Source organism: Ornithorhynchus anatinus, chromosome 12 (genome assembly GCF_004115215.2).
Source record: "Ornithorhynchus anatinus isolate Pmale09 chromosome 12, mOrnAna1.pri.v4, whole genome shotgun sequence".
In the NCBI taxonomy this organism is placed as follows: Eukaryota; Metazoa; Chordata; class Mammalia; order Monotremata; family Ornithorhynchidae; genus Ornithorhynchus; species Ornithorhynchus anatinus.
This window is the reverse complement of record NC_041739.1, coordinates 26,727,295-26,740,483: the sequence shown is the minus strand read 5'-3', so window position 1 is coordinate 26,740,483 and position 13,189 is coordinate 26,727,295. Positions and strand designations below refer to the sequence as shown.

The following is a 13,189-nucleotide window of genomic DNA, read 5'->3' as shown; positions in this document are numbered from 1 at the left end:
TGATCCAGTTTCCTGCTGGACATTATTAATTTTTTAAATGAACAATTCATTTGTGAAAGCCACACTTGGCTGTCCATTTCTTTGTGCCTGTACAGCTCCATTTTTTGCCCAGTCTGTGTTGAAAAGTAATAAAAGAAACTCTAAATATGATAGATTTTCTGCTATTAAATGCTAGCTCAGACTATACAGCACAAAATATTTCAGTGCCCTGGAACTCATTTTAGGATGCTGACACGATATTAAATTATGATTTTTTAAAACTAAATTCCAAAGGGAGGTTTGATAGAGTTCTGCAAACCAGTGGCTTTCTTGTTACATACAACAATTTTAGGGAGCAGAGAGGATGACAACATGGCTCGAAACATAATAATGCTGTAATGTTCAATAATATGTCTCATGTATTTTGAAGAGTATATTTGGGTTTGTTTTTATTTTTAAAAAATCAGTTTTAGAGAGTTCTGAAAGGTTACAAAGGAAAATACATTTATAGTAAAGGTGCAAAACCTTGGGATAAGAGACTCAAAAAGGCAGTTTGCCCTGGGGAGATTTGGGACTTCCCCATTAAAGAAAAACAATGTATTTCTGACTAAATCATTTCTTGCCTCTATTGCATCAAGCCAGGCAGGCTGTAGTGAGCCTCACTAGTCTCAAGCAAGGTTGCTGAGTTCTGTTCTCACAGGAAGGCTTTTGTCTCAAATCATGACAACTGTATTAAACAGTTCAGTGGAAATAAGCATACATCAAGGAGTGAGAAGCACATTTTCTTTAACCCCAGATGATAGAAAACTCTTGTCTGTTCATGTTGTAAGATATCCTCCGGCTAACAAGACAAAACAAAATCAAAGGGTTCCTTTCCTCAGTGGGGGTCACACAATAAAAAAATAACAAAAAGTTCCTTCCAACAGAGTTTGGGGCACAGAAAAGGCACAATAAATGAACTCTCTGTGGCTTAAAACTAAAATTACAGAGGAAGAACCAAAAATCATAAGTAATTGTGGTGTAACTTTTCCTACAAAATACAAAATGATGCCTCAAAGCCATACATACTGTTCTTTTTGAAGAATGCGCTCTATTTTTCAAGCTGCAAATAAAGTCAAATTCTATAGGATAGAGTGAATGGTGAAAGGGTTAGAAAGCACAGAATAAGCTCAGTGATTGCTAAGGAAGATTTCCTAGCTTGGTAAAAATGAGTCTCTGCTCAATTTCCAATCAAGTCCATGTTTTTTTACGCCTCCAGGGGAAAAGTCAACCCTCTTTTTATGTGTTTCAAAGGAGCAAATTTTTCCTTATGTATCTGGTTCCAAAAGCAGGCATTTCATAAAAAGGCCAGTTTATCTCCAATTTCTTAATCTGGTTACTTGCCAAGAATGCCATAATATTATGTATGCTATCCTGACGATGCAGATCCCTCACAATGCTAAAAATCATGCACCTATTTGTTTCAGCTGCTAACACAAATCCTGAGGAGAGAGAGAAAAACCAGGACTGACCAGAGTGTAACAACAGAATGCTCACCTCCACAATTTCAGTGCTTGAATATCTCGTCAAACTCTGTTCTGCTGGATGAATCACTGAGATCTGCACCAACGTGTTCAACTTCCGATCACGGGCCCCGGCTACAAGATCTTTACATGCTGGAAATGTCACAGGAAAAAGCAAGAAAAAAAGATAGGCATGGTCGGTCTACAGAACGAAACGGACTAAACTCCAACTCTGAATGAAATCTCCAGAGACAGGAGCCGACTTTACAGAGGAAGTCCTTTGGAAGTACCTTATAGAAATAGGAAGTCACATGCTGCAGAGCTCAACTGAGATCTCATTTCCACTAACCACATTTGCAGCTCATGCAAGTCTTGCCTGCCAGAGGCTCAACAGCTTGTCTGTGTGAACACACACATGCTCCCAGCTTGGTTAACTTCACAGCTTCTACTTCAACTTTCAGCTTAATTAACCGCGAAGCCTATCCTTCACCCTCGCTTGGTCGGCTTTTTGTTTGGTAAACTTTAAAAACTTCTGGTTGTGTCAGAGAAATTCTCAAGTTGCATTAGTGAGCTGCCCTGGCATGACTTTACTGATTGCTTGATAATATGAAGAGAACCTTTCTTGAATGGCAGACAGTGCAAATGATACCTTTTGCTCCTGACCGACATCTATAAATGGAGAGAGTAACTGCACGCTTGTAAAACCATCCCCTTATTAAAATTCTCATTTTCCTGCATAAGGAGGAAGGGAATCAGGTTTCAATTGGTAATGGCTTTTTTTCTGGCGGGTCGAGGGTCCTGTGGAAACTGGACTGCCCTTGGATAAAACGCGCTGGATTCTGACGCTTCTCCTCTCCCAAGAGCAGAGCAGTCAGCAAAGGAGGCGTGGCCACGGCACTTCTGGGACCTCAGCGGTCAGTTCCTCGCTAATTGGGAAGGGTTCTCTGGCCCAAAATTTGAGAAGTTGTGTGCTAGCCAGCTAGCCAGGGCTAATCTCACTGCGGAACAAGGTAGGAATGAACCAAAACTGCTGCGCAGCCACTGTTCAGAGGACCCAGCGAGGTACAGGATGCTACAAGCTTCCAGCCTCATTCAAAAGAAACGGGATGGTGGCTACCCACATGCAGGAGGAAGGGCCTTTTTAATACTGCTTCTATCATCGATTGAATTGGGCAGTTATTATGTGCAGAGCACTGCACTAAGCACTTGGGAGAGTACAATACAGTGGAGTTGGCAGACATTCTTCCTAGCCCACAGCGAGCTTACAAGCTAGAGATGGATGTGTGCATCGATGGAGTCATAAAATCCTGAGTTGGATATATATAAGCATAGCTTCTTTTTTCTTTTCAAACGGTATTTAAACATTTACGGTGTGCCAGACACTGTACTAAGCATTGGGATAGATATAGGTTTTGCAGATTGGACCCATTCCCTGTCCCGGATGGGCCTCATAGTCATAATCCCCATTTTACAGATGAGGTAACTGAGGCATAGAGAAGTGAAGTGACTTGCCCAAGGTCACACAGCAGCCAAGTGGCAGAGCTGAGATTAGAATTTAGGTCTTTCTGACTTTCAGGCCCGTATTCTATCCACCTGCCCATGCTGCTTCTCAAAATTATGCTTCTGAAAATGATTGTGTCTCTTCTCTGTTAGATCATAAGATCCTTGGGGGCATGGATAGTTTTGTCTCTTCTCTTTATTGTATCATCCTAGGACTTTAGAAAACTGCTCTGCATATTATTAGCTTTCACTCAATACAACTGATTTATTGATTAGTAGTAGTTACCCTTCCCAGACTTTCCAATCCTCCACCATCCTCCCAGGGTCACAGGTCCAAAAACCTGGCATTATTCTCAATTCAACTCTTTCATTCAACTCTCATATTCAGTCTATCACTAAATACTGTTGGGTCTACTTTCACAACTTCTGTAAGAATCCACCCTTTCCTGTCTATCCAAACACTTATCATATCCTGACTTGACTACAGCATCACCTTCTTCACTGACCTCTCTGCCTCCTGTTTCTCCCCTCTCAGGTAAATACTTTACTCTGTTGTGCGGATCACTTTTCTTAAAAGCATTTAAATCTACATCTCCCCACTTCTCAAAAACCTCCATTGGTTCCCTATCCACCTCTGGAAAAAAAAACACAAATTCCTTACTTTGGATTTTAAAGCACTCAGTCAGTTCTCCCCCTACTAACTCCCCTCACTGATCTCCCAATACAATCCAACCCACACACTTGGCTCTTCTAATGTTAACCAACTCATTATACCACAATCCTGCCTTTTTCACCACTGACTCCTTGCCTAAGTCCTCCCTCTGTCCTGGAACCTCCTCCCACTTCATATCTGTCAGACCACCACTCTCCCCACCTAAAATCACATCTCTTCCAAAATGCTTTGCCAGACTAAACCCCCATTTTCCCAACTCACCCTCCCTTCTGCATGACCTGTGCACTTAAGCTGTTTCCATTAAGCACTCACTCCACTTCCAGCCAGCCCCACAACATCCACGTGCATATCCTTATGCTTTGCCAGTCCCTATAATTTAGACTGTAAAGCTCTTTATGGTCAGGGATCATGTCTACCAACTCTACTATATTGTACTTTCCCAAGCACTTAGTACAGTGATCTGCAAACGAAGTCCTCCATATATACAATTGATTTACTGATAGTTAAAAGCACTTATTGAACATTCACTTGGTGTGTGGTGCACTATACTAGGTGCTTGGGAGGACCCATTCTCTGCCCAGATCAATTTTACACTCTAAGAATAATAACAATACCTGTGGTATTTATGAAGCTCTTATTATGTGCCAAGCATTGTACTAAGAGGTAGGGTAGATATAAGATAATCAGGTTAACCATAGTCCCTGTTCCACATGGGGTTTCCTCTCAAAGGATTAGGAAGAAGAGATATTTAATCCTCATTTTACAGATGGTGAAACTGAATCACAGAGAAGTGAAATGACTTGCCCATGGTTACATAGCAGAAAAGCGCTAAGTCAGGATTAGAACCTGGGTCCTCTGACTCCTAGGCCCATGCTCTTTCCACTAGGCCACACCACTTCTCTGCTAGAAGAGACAAATGTAAAACTATCAAAATAAGTAAATTGAGCAGAGATATAAACAGATGCTAGGGAGAGTGTAAATAGTGTTAGGGATGGCTGGAGGGATTATTTGGCTCAGGGTGATGGAATATCAATCAGGGAAAATCTTGTTGGAGAAGGTGGAATTTTAGGAGGAATACACATTTGGAGAGAGTTGTGGCCTGATGTGGAGAGTGAGGGAGTTTCAAGCTGGGAGAATAACATGAATGAGGGTTCAGAGATGGAAGAGTCAGGAGTGAGCTACAGCTACAAGGTTTACTCGAGGGGTGCAAACAATGAGTTGAGGAATAGAAGGTGAAGAGAACGGGTAGATAAGTTGGGTCCAAATAGTAGAGAGTCCTGGTTTGCTGTACAATCTGAGGACTTGGGTGCTAATCCTGACTTTGCCATTTTCCTCTAATCCTGGTTTCGTCACTTTCCTGCTGTGTGACCTTGGGCAAGTCACCTCACTTCTATGTATCTTTCTCATTTGTCAAATGGAGATTCAATACGTTTGCCCTCCTATTTAGATTGGGAACCCCATTTTGGACAGGGACGTGCCTCACCTAATTATCTTGTATTGACCCCACTGCTTAGTACAGTGCTAGCACACAGTATGAATACCACAATTATTAGTACTCAGGGAGCCAGTGAAGGATTTTGAAAAGAGGAGAGATGTGGACCGAGCGATATTTCGGGAAGATGATCTGTGCAGCAGGATGTAGTTTGAACTGGAGTGGGGAGAGGATGGAAATAGGGACATCAGCAAGAGGCTAAACAATAACCTAGCCTTGGCAAGACAAAAGCTTCTAGCAGGGTGGGAGCAGTTTGGGTAGAAAGGAAGGGGTAGATCTGGGAGATGCTGCGCAGGAAAAAACAGCAGGATTTGGTGGGAGATCGAGCATAAGAGTTGAACGATGGCAAAGGGTCAAGGTTGACACCAAGGTTGCGGGTTTCTGAGACAGGGAGCATGGTGGCCTTGAGAGAAAAACTGACCTAGGCATTTATCTCTAAATAGGTGAAAGACAATTTTCCAGGTCAAAGTCAAGTCTGCTGGTTTTTTTTTTTGTTTTTTTTTTTACTTCCCACTATCTCTTTTGTTGGCCTATTTTATTGTGCCAAGAAGTTCTTTCATTCAATAGTATTTATTGAGCGCTTACTATGTGCAGAGCACTGTACTAAGCGCTTGGGATGAACAAGTCGGCAACAGATAGAGACAGTCCCTGCCGTTTGACGGGCTTACAGTCTAATCGGGGGAGACGGACAGACAAGAACAATGGCACTAAACAGCGTCAAGGGGAAGAACATCTCATAAAAACAATGGCAACTAAATAGAATCAAGGCGATGTACAATTCATTAACAAAATAAATAGGGTAACGAAAATATATACAGTTGAGCGGACGAGTACAGTGCTGTGGGGATGGGAAGGGAGAGGTGGAGGAGCAGAGGGAAAAGGGGAAAATTAGGCTTTAGCTGCGGAGAGGTAAAGGGGGGATGGCAGAGGGAGTAGAGGGGGAAGAGGAGCTCAGTCTGGGAAGGCCTCTTGGAGGAGGTGATTTTTAAGTAAGGTTTTGAAGAGGGAAAGAGAATCAGTTTGGCGGAGGTGAGGAGGGAGGGCGTTCCAGGACCGCGGGAGGACGTGACCCAGGGGTCGACGGCGGGATAGGCGAGACCGAGGGATGGCGAGGAGGTGGGCGGCAGAGGAGCGGAGCGTGCGGGGTGGGCGGTAGAAAGAGAGAAGGGAGGAGAGGTAGGAAGGGGCAAGGTGATGGAGAGCCTTGAAGCCTAGAGTGAGGAGTTTTTGTTTGGAGCGGAGGCCGATAGGCAACCACTGGAGTTGTTTAAGAAGGGGAGTGACATGCCCAGATCGTTTCTGCAGGAAGATGAGCCGGGCAGCGGAGTGAAGAATAGACCGGAGCGGGGCGAGAGAGGAGGAAGGGAGGTCAGAGAGAAAGTTCTTCATATGAAAACAAAATTTCTCCTGTTTTAATGTACGCTAATTTCTCTTGTTTATATTCAAGGGACACTTGGTCAGTCTCTCTCCCACAACAACCCTTCACATAATTGGAGACGATTATTAAGACACCAATCACTCTTCTCTTCCCTTGGAGCGATATCTCCAATTTTTTAATCTTTCCAGCAAAGATCTATTTTCCAATCCTTTGATCACATATTTGCTGTCTTCTTTGGCTCCTCTCCAGTTTTCCTGCATTTGTTATAAAGTGTAGTGATCAAAACTGAACATAATACTTTAATAAGAGGGTGACTAATCCAGAAAAAATTACTTACTGACTCTCACGTTATTGTCTTGTTCAAAATTACAGTACCGTGTTGCCGCATTTTATTGCTGATTCTTTGAGTCAACTGTGACCCTCAGGTTTTTTCCTGCTGTGTTTACGCCTAGCTAGTTTTCCCCATTCTGCATTCCTATATCTTATTTTTCTTCCCAAAATGTCTTGCTTTGTCCCTCTCCCTGTTGAACATTAAAAGACTCTGTCTTTTGGGGTTGTCAACCTTTTCTTCAAGCTTATGGAGAGAAGAATGGGGAAGGAGGAGGAGAGGTGACATATTCACTGGTCTTCCCCTATTGTCTAATCTATAAATTTTTCTTTTCTTTGTTTTTATTTTAGTTACCTTTAATATTTCATCTCCTTTCTGGCTTTAATTTTTCTACTCTTATACCTACCCAATCACACTTTCAAAAAAAAATACTTGTTTTGGCCTAATTTTCACTTTCCTTAATTTTATCACCAAGAGAGATTTTGGCCAGAGCCAAAGATAAATTTCCTTAGTGTGAGGGCTACATAGACTCATCCCTGGTAGGGGAACATGGTTCCCTCAAGCTGCCTGCATCTGAGGAAATGGCACCATTCATACATACAGGCTAGGAGCCCCTTTATGAGCTGGGCTAGTGGGGACAAACCCTTCAGAGGGGGCTCAGACGTTATAATCTTGAGGATGAGGAGCAGTAGTAACTATTGCTCAACAGAGGGGTCAGCTATGTGGGGGTGATGGGCATCCAGACTTTAGGGACTGAGCTTCCATCCTCACATCCCAAACTGCACTCACCCCACGAGTGAACAGTCCAGAAAACAATAGCTTCCAAATACAGCTGAAAAGAGCCTAGAGTGTGTTTTTCTGACAACAATTCAAAGCTTATTTCCTACTCAGTCCCAAGCCCCCTTTCACCTGCCCTCTTGCACCTCAGCCCAGGCTCTAACTCACAGGCTGCCACTAATAAGCTCTCCTGCTGCAGCCCTTTCCTTCTCACCAGTTTCCAGAACCCAGGATCAGAAAGGGTCCTAGCTGGGGACAGCAAAGACGACTACTAGCCTTCAGGGCAGATAGTGCCTCACCTGGTCCCCATCAGACATGAGGAAGGAAGAACCAAAAACTGACCTCCACGTTCCTAGTCCAATTTTCTCAATTTTACAGTCAGGACTTGTAGCTTGGAACCAAAACCCCTCTTGCTGAAGTCTATTCCCTCTTGTTCTCACCTCAGAAAAGTTGGAGAACAGTTGGTCCTGGTTGGGGCTGGGGAATGTTGACGATGTTGGCATTTATTAAGTGCTTACTATGTGCAGAGCACTGTTCTAAAATCTGGGGTAGATACAGGGTAATCAGGTTATCCCACGTGAGGCTCACAGTCTTAATCCCCATTTTACAGATGAGGGAACTGAGGCATCAAGAAGTGAAGCGACTTGCCCACAATCACACAGCTGACAAGTGGCAGATCCGGGATTCGAACCTATGACCTCCGACTCCCAAACCCGGGCTCTTTCCACTGAGCCACGCTCCTTCTCAATGCTTGTTAATCCCAGCTTTCTCCAGCCCCAATTGGGATCGACCCTTCTTCAAGGTTAAAGATCTTCCTATAATTGCTATGAACGCCATGCCTCAGAAAATCCTACTTCCTTCAGACTTTTCTTAGATTCAATTTCAAGACCCATAATCAATCACCTCAGTGAGTTTCTTTACTTTTTCTTATTACTATGGCATACATTAAGTGCTTTACTTTGTGCTAAGTGCTTGAGTAGATTGGACTCAGATTGAACACAGTCCTAGTCCCACCCGGGGTTCAGATTTATCCTCGTCTAGTGACTAGCCTGGCTAAGTGGAATGACCAGGGGCCTGGGAGTTAGAGGACTCCATTCCTAGCTCAGTTAAAGTTAGCAAGCCACTTAACTTCCCTCTGCCTTGATTTTCTTCAGTAAAATGGGGATTCAGTACCTGTTCTCCCAGATACTTAGACTGTGAGCCCCATATGGGCCAAGGACGGTGTCTTTTATCTACCCCAGTGCTTGGTACAATGCTTGGCACATAGTAAGAGCTTAAATACTACTATTTCTACTACTACTACTATAAGTCCCCCATGTCCCTATTAGTATTAGTAGTATTGTGATTAGTTTACAAATGAGGAAACGAGAGGTTAAATGCCTTGCTCAAAGTCACACAAAAAGCCAGCGCAAGATTTGGGACTTGAATCTGGTCACCTGACTGCTAGTCCCCTGCTCTTTCTACTAGGCTACATTGCCTTCCACGGTGTTCATCCTGATCCTCTACTGGGATAGCCGCACTAAGCAGGCCGACAGGCTCAGGTGCCGGTCCTGCAGAGGAGCACAGAGAAGTGTGAGAGGGACAGAGTCTCACTCCCTACCACCACAGAAGAGGGAAATCAGGCTGATCGGTAAAAAGCCTGCATGAAGGCTCGTCTAACTCATCTATTTTACCACCGACCCCTTTCTCACATCCTGTCTCTGGCCTGCAACTCCCTCCCCCTCTACATATGCCAGACTACCACTCTCCTCACCTTCAAAGCCTTACTGAGATCATATTTCTTTCAAGAGGCCTTCCCCGACTAGAAACTCTTTTCTCTGGCTCTCTCTCCCTCCTGTAATTTCCATGTTCTTGAAAAGAACTCTGGGCATTTCAGACATCCCACCCTCAGCCCCACAACACTTATGCACATTTCTATAAATTATAAACTATAAATTATTTATTTAATGTCTGCTCCCCCTCTAGACCTTAGCTCGTTGTGGGCAAGGAATGTGTCTAACAACTCTGTTGCATGTTACTCTCTGAAACACTATTAAGTGCTTACTGTGCTTGTATTAAAACACCCTTGATAATGATGACGATGAAGAACCAATAAAGACGGATCTTTTCCAACAAGTGGAAAGCAGGTTGTCTCGATTTAATATTCTTTTTCCTTCCGATCATGTTCTTAATTTAGATTCAGGTTTAATTTTATCCAGTTCATGGCATCTTGCCTTCCAATTCATACTATGATCCCCTCCAACCTCTGGTTTTGCTGGCTTACAGGGTGACATAGGCAATGGCGTGGGTGACTGTTGTGGAAAAGTCAAGACCTCTTTCCACACAGAGTATGGGTGTGAGGAGTCTGTCCTGGTGGTAGTACGACTTATCTGCAGGCCCGCTATTCTTGGAAGCCCTGTCTCTTAGCTCATGGGTCTGTTAAACATTTGCTTGACACAAACCATGCCGGCTCTAATTGCAGCATTCGGGGGTGGTATGAAAACTGCAATTTCCCAGAAGTCAATGGTTAGGCTGTCCTACCAAGCTGTTTCTGTAATTCTACACCCTATTCTCCCTCCCTGAACAGGAGGAAATTATTACAGGTCTCAGACTGGTTTGTTTTTCATATGGAGGAATATATTAGGAGAGAAATGTGATCATGGAGGTTTCCCTTTTTGACCTTATCTTTTTTGAGAAGCACTGATGCCTAATTATAATAATTATGTTGGTATTTGTTAAGCGCTTACTATGTGCAGAGCACTGTTCTAAGCGCTGGGGTGCATACAGGGTAATCAGGTTGTCCCACGTGAGGCTTACAGTTAATCCCCATTTTACAGATGAGGTAACTGAGGCCCAGAGAAGTTGTGACTTGCCCACAGTCACACAGCTGACGAGTGGCAGAGCCAGGATTCGAACCCATGACCTCTGACTCTCAAGCCCGGGCTCTTTCCACTGAGCTACGCTGCTTCTCTAGCCACGCTGCTTCTCTCACTATGCCTAGTGGATAGAGTATGGGCCTGGGAGTCAGAAGGACCTGGGTTCTAATCCCAGCTCCACCACTTGTCTGTGTGACCTTGAGCGACTCACTTAACTTCCCTGGGCCTCAGTTACCTCATCTGTAAAATGGGGATCAATACTGTAAGCCCCACGTGGGACATGGACTGTACCTAACCTGATTAGCTTGTATCTCCCCCAGAGCTTAGTTCAGTGTCTGGCACATAGTAAGCACTTAACCAAAACCATAAATGAAAAAGACTTGAATCATCCTGGGGTAAACCCAAGCACAAAGACTGACCGACCAATGCTGAACCCCCTTCAGAGCCGACCCCCAAATCCTTAATGCCAGCCCACCCACCTTTTCCACCCTGCAGCCTTACATCCTAGACCGACTGCAGTTCTGTTGGTGGGAGCAGTTCCCACAGTCCAGGCACTTCTGATGGGGAAGAGGGGAGGGCCAGAGGGGGAAGGGAGAGCGGAAGAGAGGAAGGAGTATCTTGGAGCCATCCGGAGCCGCCATACCTAGGGTTTAAGTTGTCAGTGGGGCAATCCAGACTCAATGGAGGGGTAAATGCACAAGGATAGCATGTTGTCTACAAAAGACTTGCTCGCATGGTCCCATCCTAATAGCTTTTACGCTTCCCAAGCTGAGCTGTGACTATAAGGTCCTGTAGTAAGTCCCCCCTAACTTCAGTTGCCTAACAAGAAAAATTTCATTCAGGCAAAATCTTTTCCAAACTTAGGTTTGTGCCTTACAGACTTGGCTACTGACTCACTTTTCTTCCCACATCAGACCATATAATGGTGATGATGATGCTAATAATCATAGCGTTCATTAAATGCACATTCTATACAAGTAAGGGAAGCTGCATAGTCTATTGGAAGGAGCCCAGGCCCGGGAGTCAGAGGACCTGGGTCATAATCCCGGCTCTGCCACATGTCTGTTGGGTGACCTTGGGCAAACCACTTAACTTCTCTCCTCCTCATTTAAATCATCTGCAAATTGAGGATTCAATACCCTTTCTCCCTCCTCTTGGGATTGTGAGCCCCATGTAGGACCTGGTGATCCAGTATCTACCCCAGTGCTTAGTACCATGCTTGGCACATAGTAAGCCCTTAAATACCACAATCATCATTCATATTATCACAATGTACTGGAAAAGATACAAAGTTATGAGATAGAACAAAGTTTCTGTCCCACATGGGGATTAGAATCTATCTTGTCCCCATTTTGCAGTTAAGGAAACTGAGGCTCAGGAAGATTAAGGTCATACTGTTGGCCAGTGGCAGAACCAGGACTCCACCTGGGGGTTCCTGACTCCAGTCCATACTCTTTCTACCAAGCCATGCCACCCTAAATCTGGCCTAGGGAAATAAAAGTAATGACAATTTCAACAAAAGGCAGGCATGAAAAATTCTGAAACAAATTTCCTTTGCAAAAGTCCAGATGAGGCCTGAATCTGCCCAGGGCAAACGACTTCAGGCACCAAGACAAAAGACAGCAGAGATTTCACAAGGCTGACAGAGGCCCTCTACTACACTTTCCAAGCACTTAGGACAGTGCTCTGCACACAGTAAGTGCTCAATAAATACCTCCCTCCACTTTAGAGATGCTGACATCAGCATGCTCATGCTAACCGATGGTCCACCAGTCCAGAACCCCACTTCTTTTCCAGGTTAGAAGGGTTCCAAACAGGTTTCACATGTCTGGCAGGGTGGTGATTCAACACCTCTGGTTGTATTCATAGGCAGCAGCTGTCATGTCCACAGGGTGAGGGGGTATTCAGCATGGAAGTTACCCCAAAGACTCTAAAGATACTCTTTATACCTCTGTGTATTGGTGTGAAAATGAGTGGCCCAGGGCAACTCACTATCCCGGAGGCCCAAGCCCATCCAACCCTCCTAGCTTTCTTTCTTGTTGAAAGGTGACCCAGCCCACAAGAAGCTGCCTTTGATATTTTCTGACATTTTGGTATGATAGGGTCTCTCAGGGTTGTAGTTTCATCACTGCTTTTTGGAACTGAACTTTTCTCTACAACTTGTCGCTTCCCATCCTCCTCGCCTCCTTTAGAATGCGAGCGCCTTATATAATTTCACTGCAATTTCCTAATGCCTAATGCAGTGTAATGGACAATGTAGTATGCTCAATAAATCATTACTGTTGATGAAGATGATGATGATTTTCAATAAGCACTGCAGACATTAATGGAGGTTTTAAAAGATCCTAACACTTTTGTCTCATTTCATCCTCTTAAAACGGACTGCCTTCCCAGTTAGGCCAAACTACATCAACTCAGAAAGGAATGCCATATGTTTCACTCCAATGGGGCAGGGAGAATAACGATCGCTGCTGACTTCTATCAGAGAGCAGAATCCAAGGTAGAAATGAACTGTCAGTGAATTTCTACTGCTCACCCTGAAACACGCTTTTCTGGCTATATTGTTCTATATCACAGGATTGGTACTCTAAATGCAAAACTTTGTTTTAAAAGGAAAATTGAATTTCACTGGTCCATATGGATAATCCATAAGGAGTTTCTGTTTTTTTGTTTTTTCAAATGATCTGGGCATCAGAGTTAAGTAT

The 13,189-nt window shown here is 44.0% G+C and overlaps 1 protein-coding gene across 5 annotated transcripts in view; it reads right to left on the bottom strand.

Moving 5' to 3' along the window:
• Positions 1 to 13,189, bottom strand: part of INPP4B (inositol polyphosphate-4-phosphatase type II B) — a 463,330-nt gene that overhangs the window by 266,072 nt on the left and 184,069 nt on the right. For all 5 annotated transcript variants that reach the window (XM_007668427.4, XM_039913682.1, XM_029076612.2 and 2 more), the window contains exon 6: positions 1,516 to 1,634. In XM_007668427.4, coding sequence (XP_007666617.2) covers positions 1,516 to 1,634 — 119 coding nt within the window. The remainder of the gene's footprint in view (positions 1 to 1,515; positions 1,635 to 13,189) is intronic.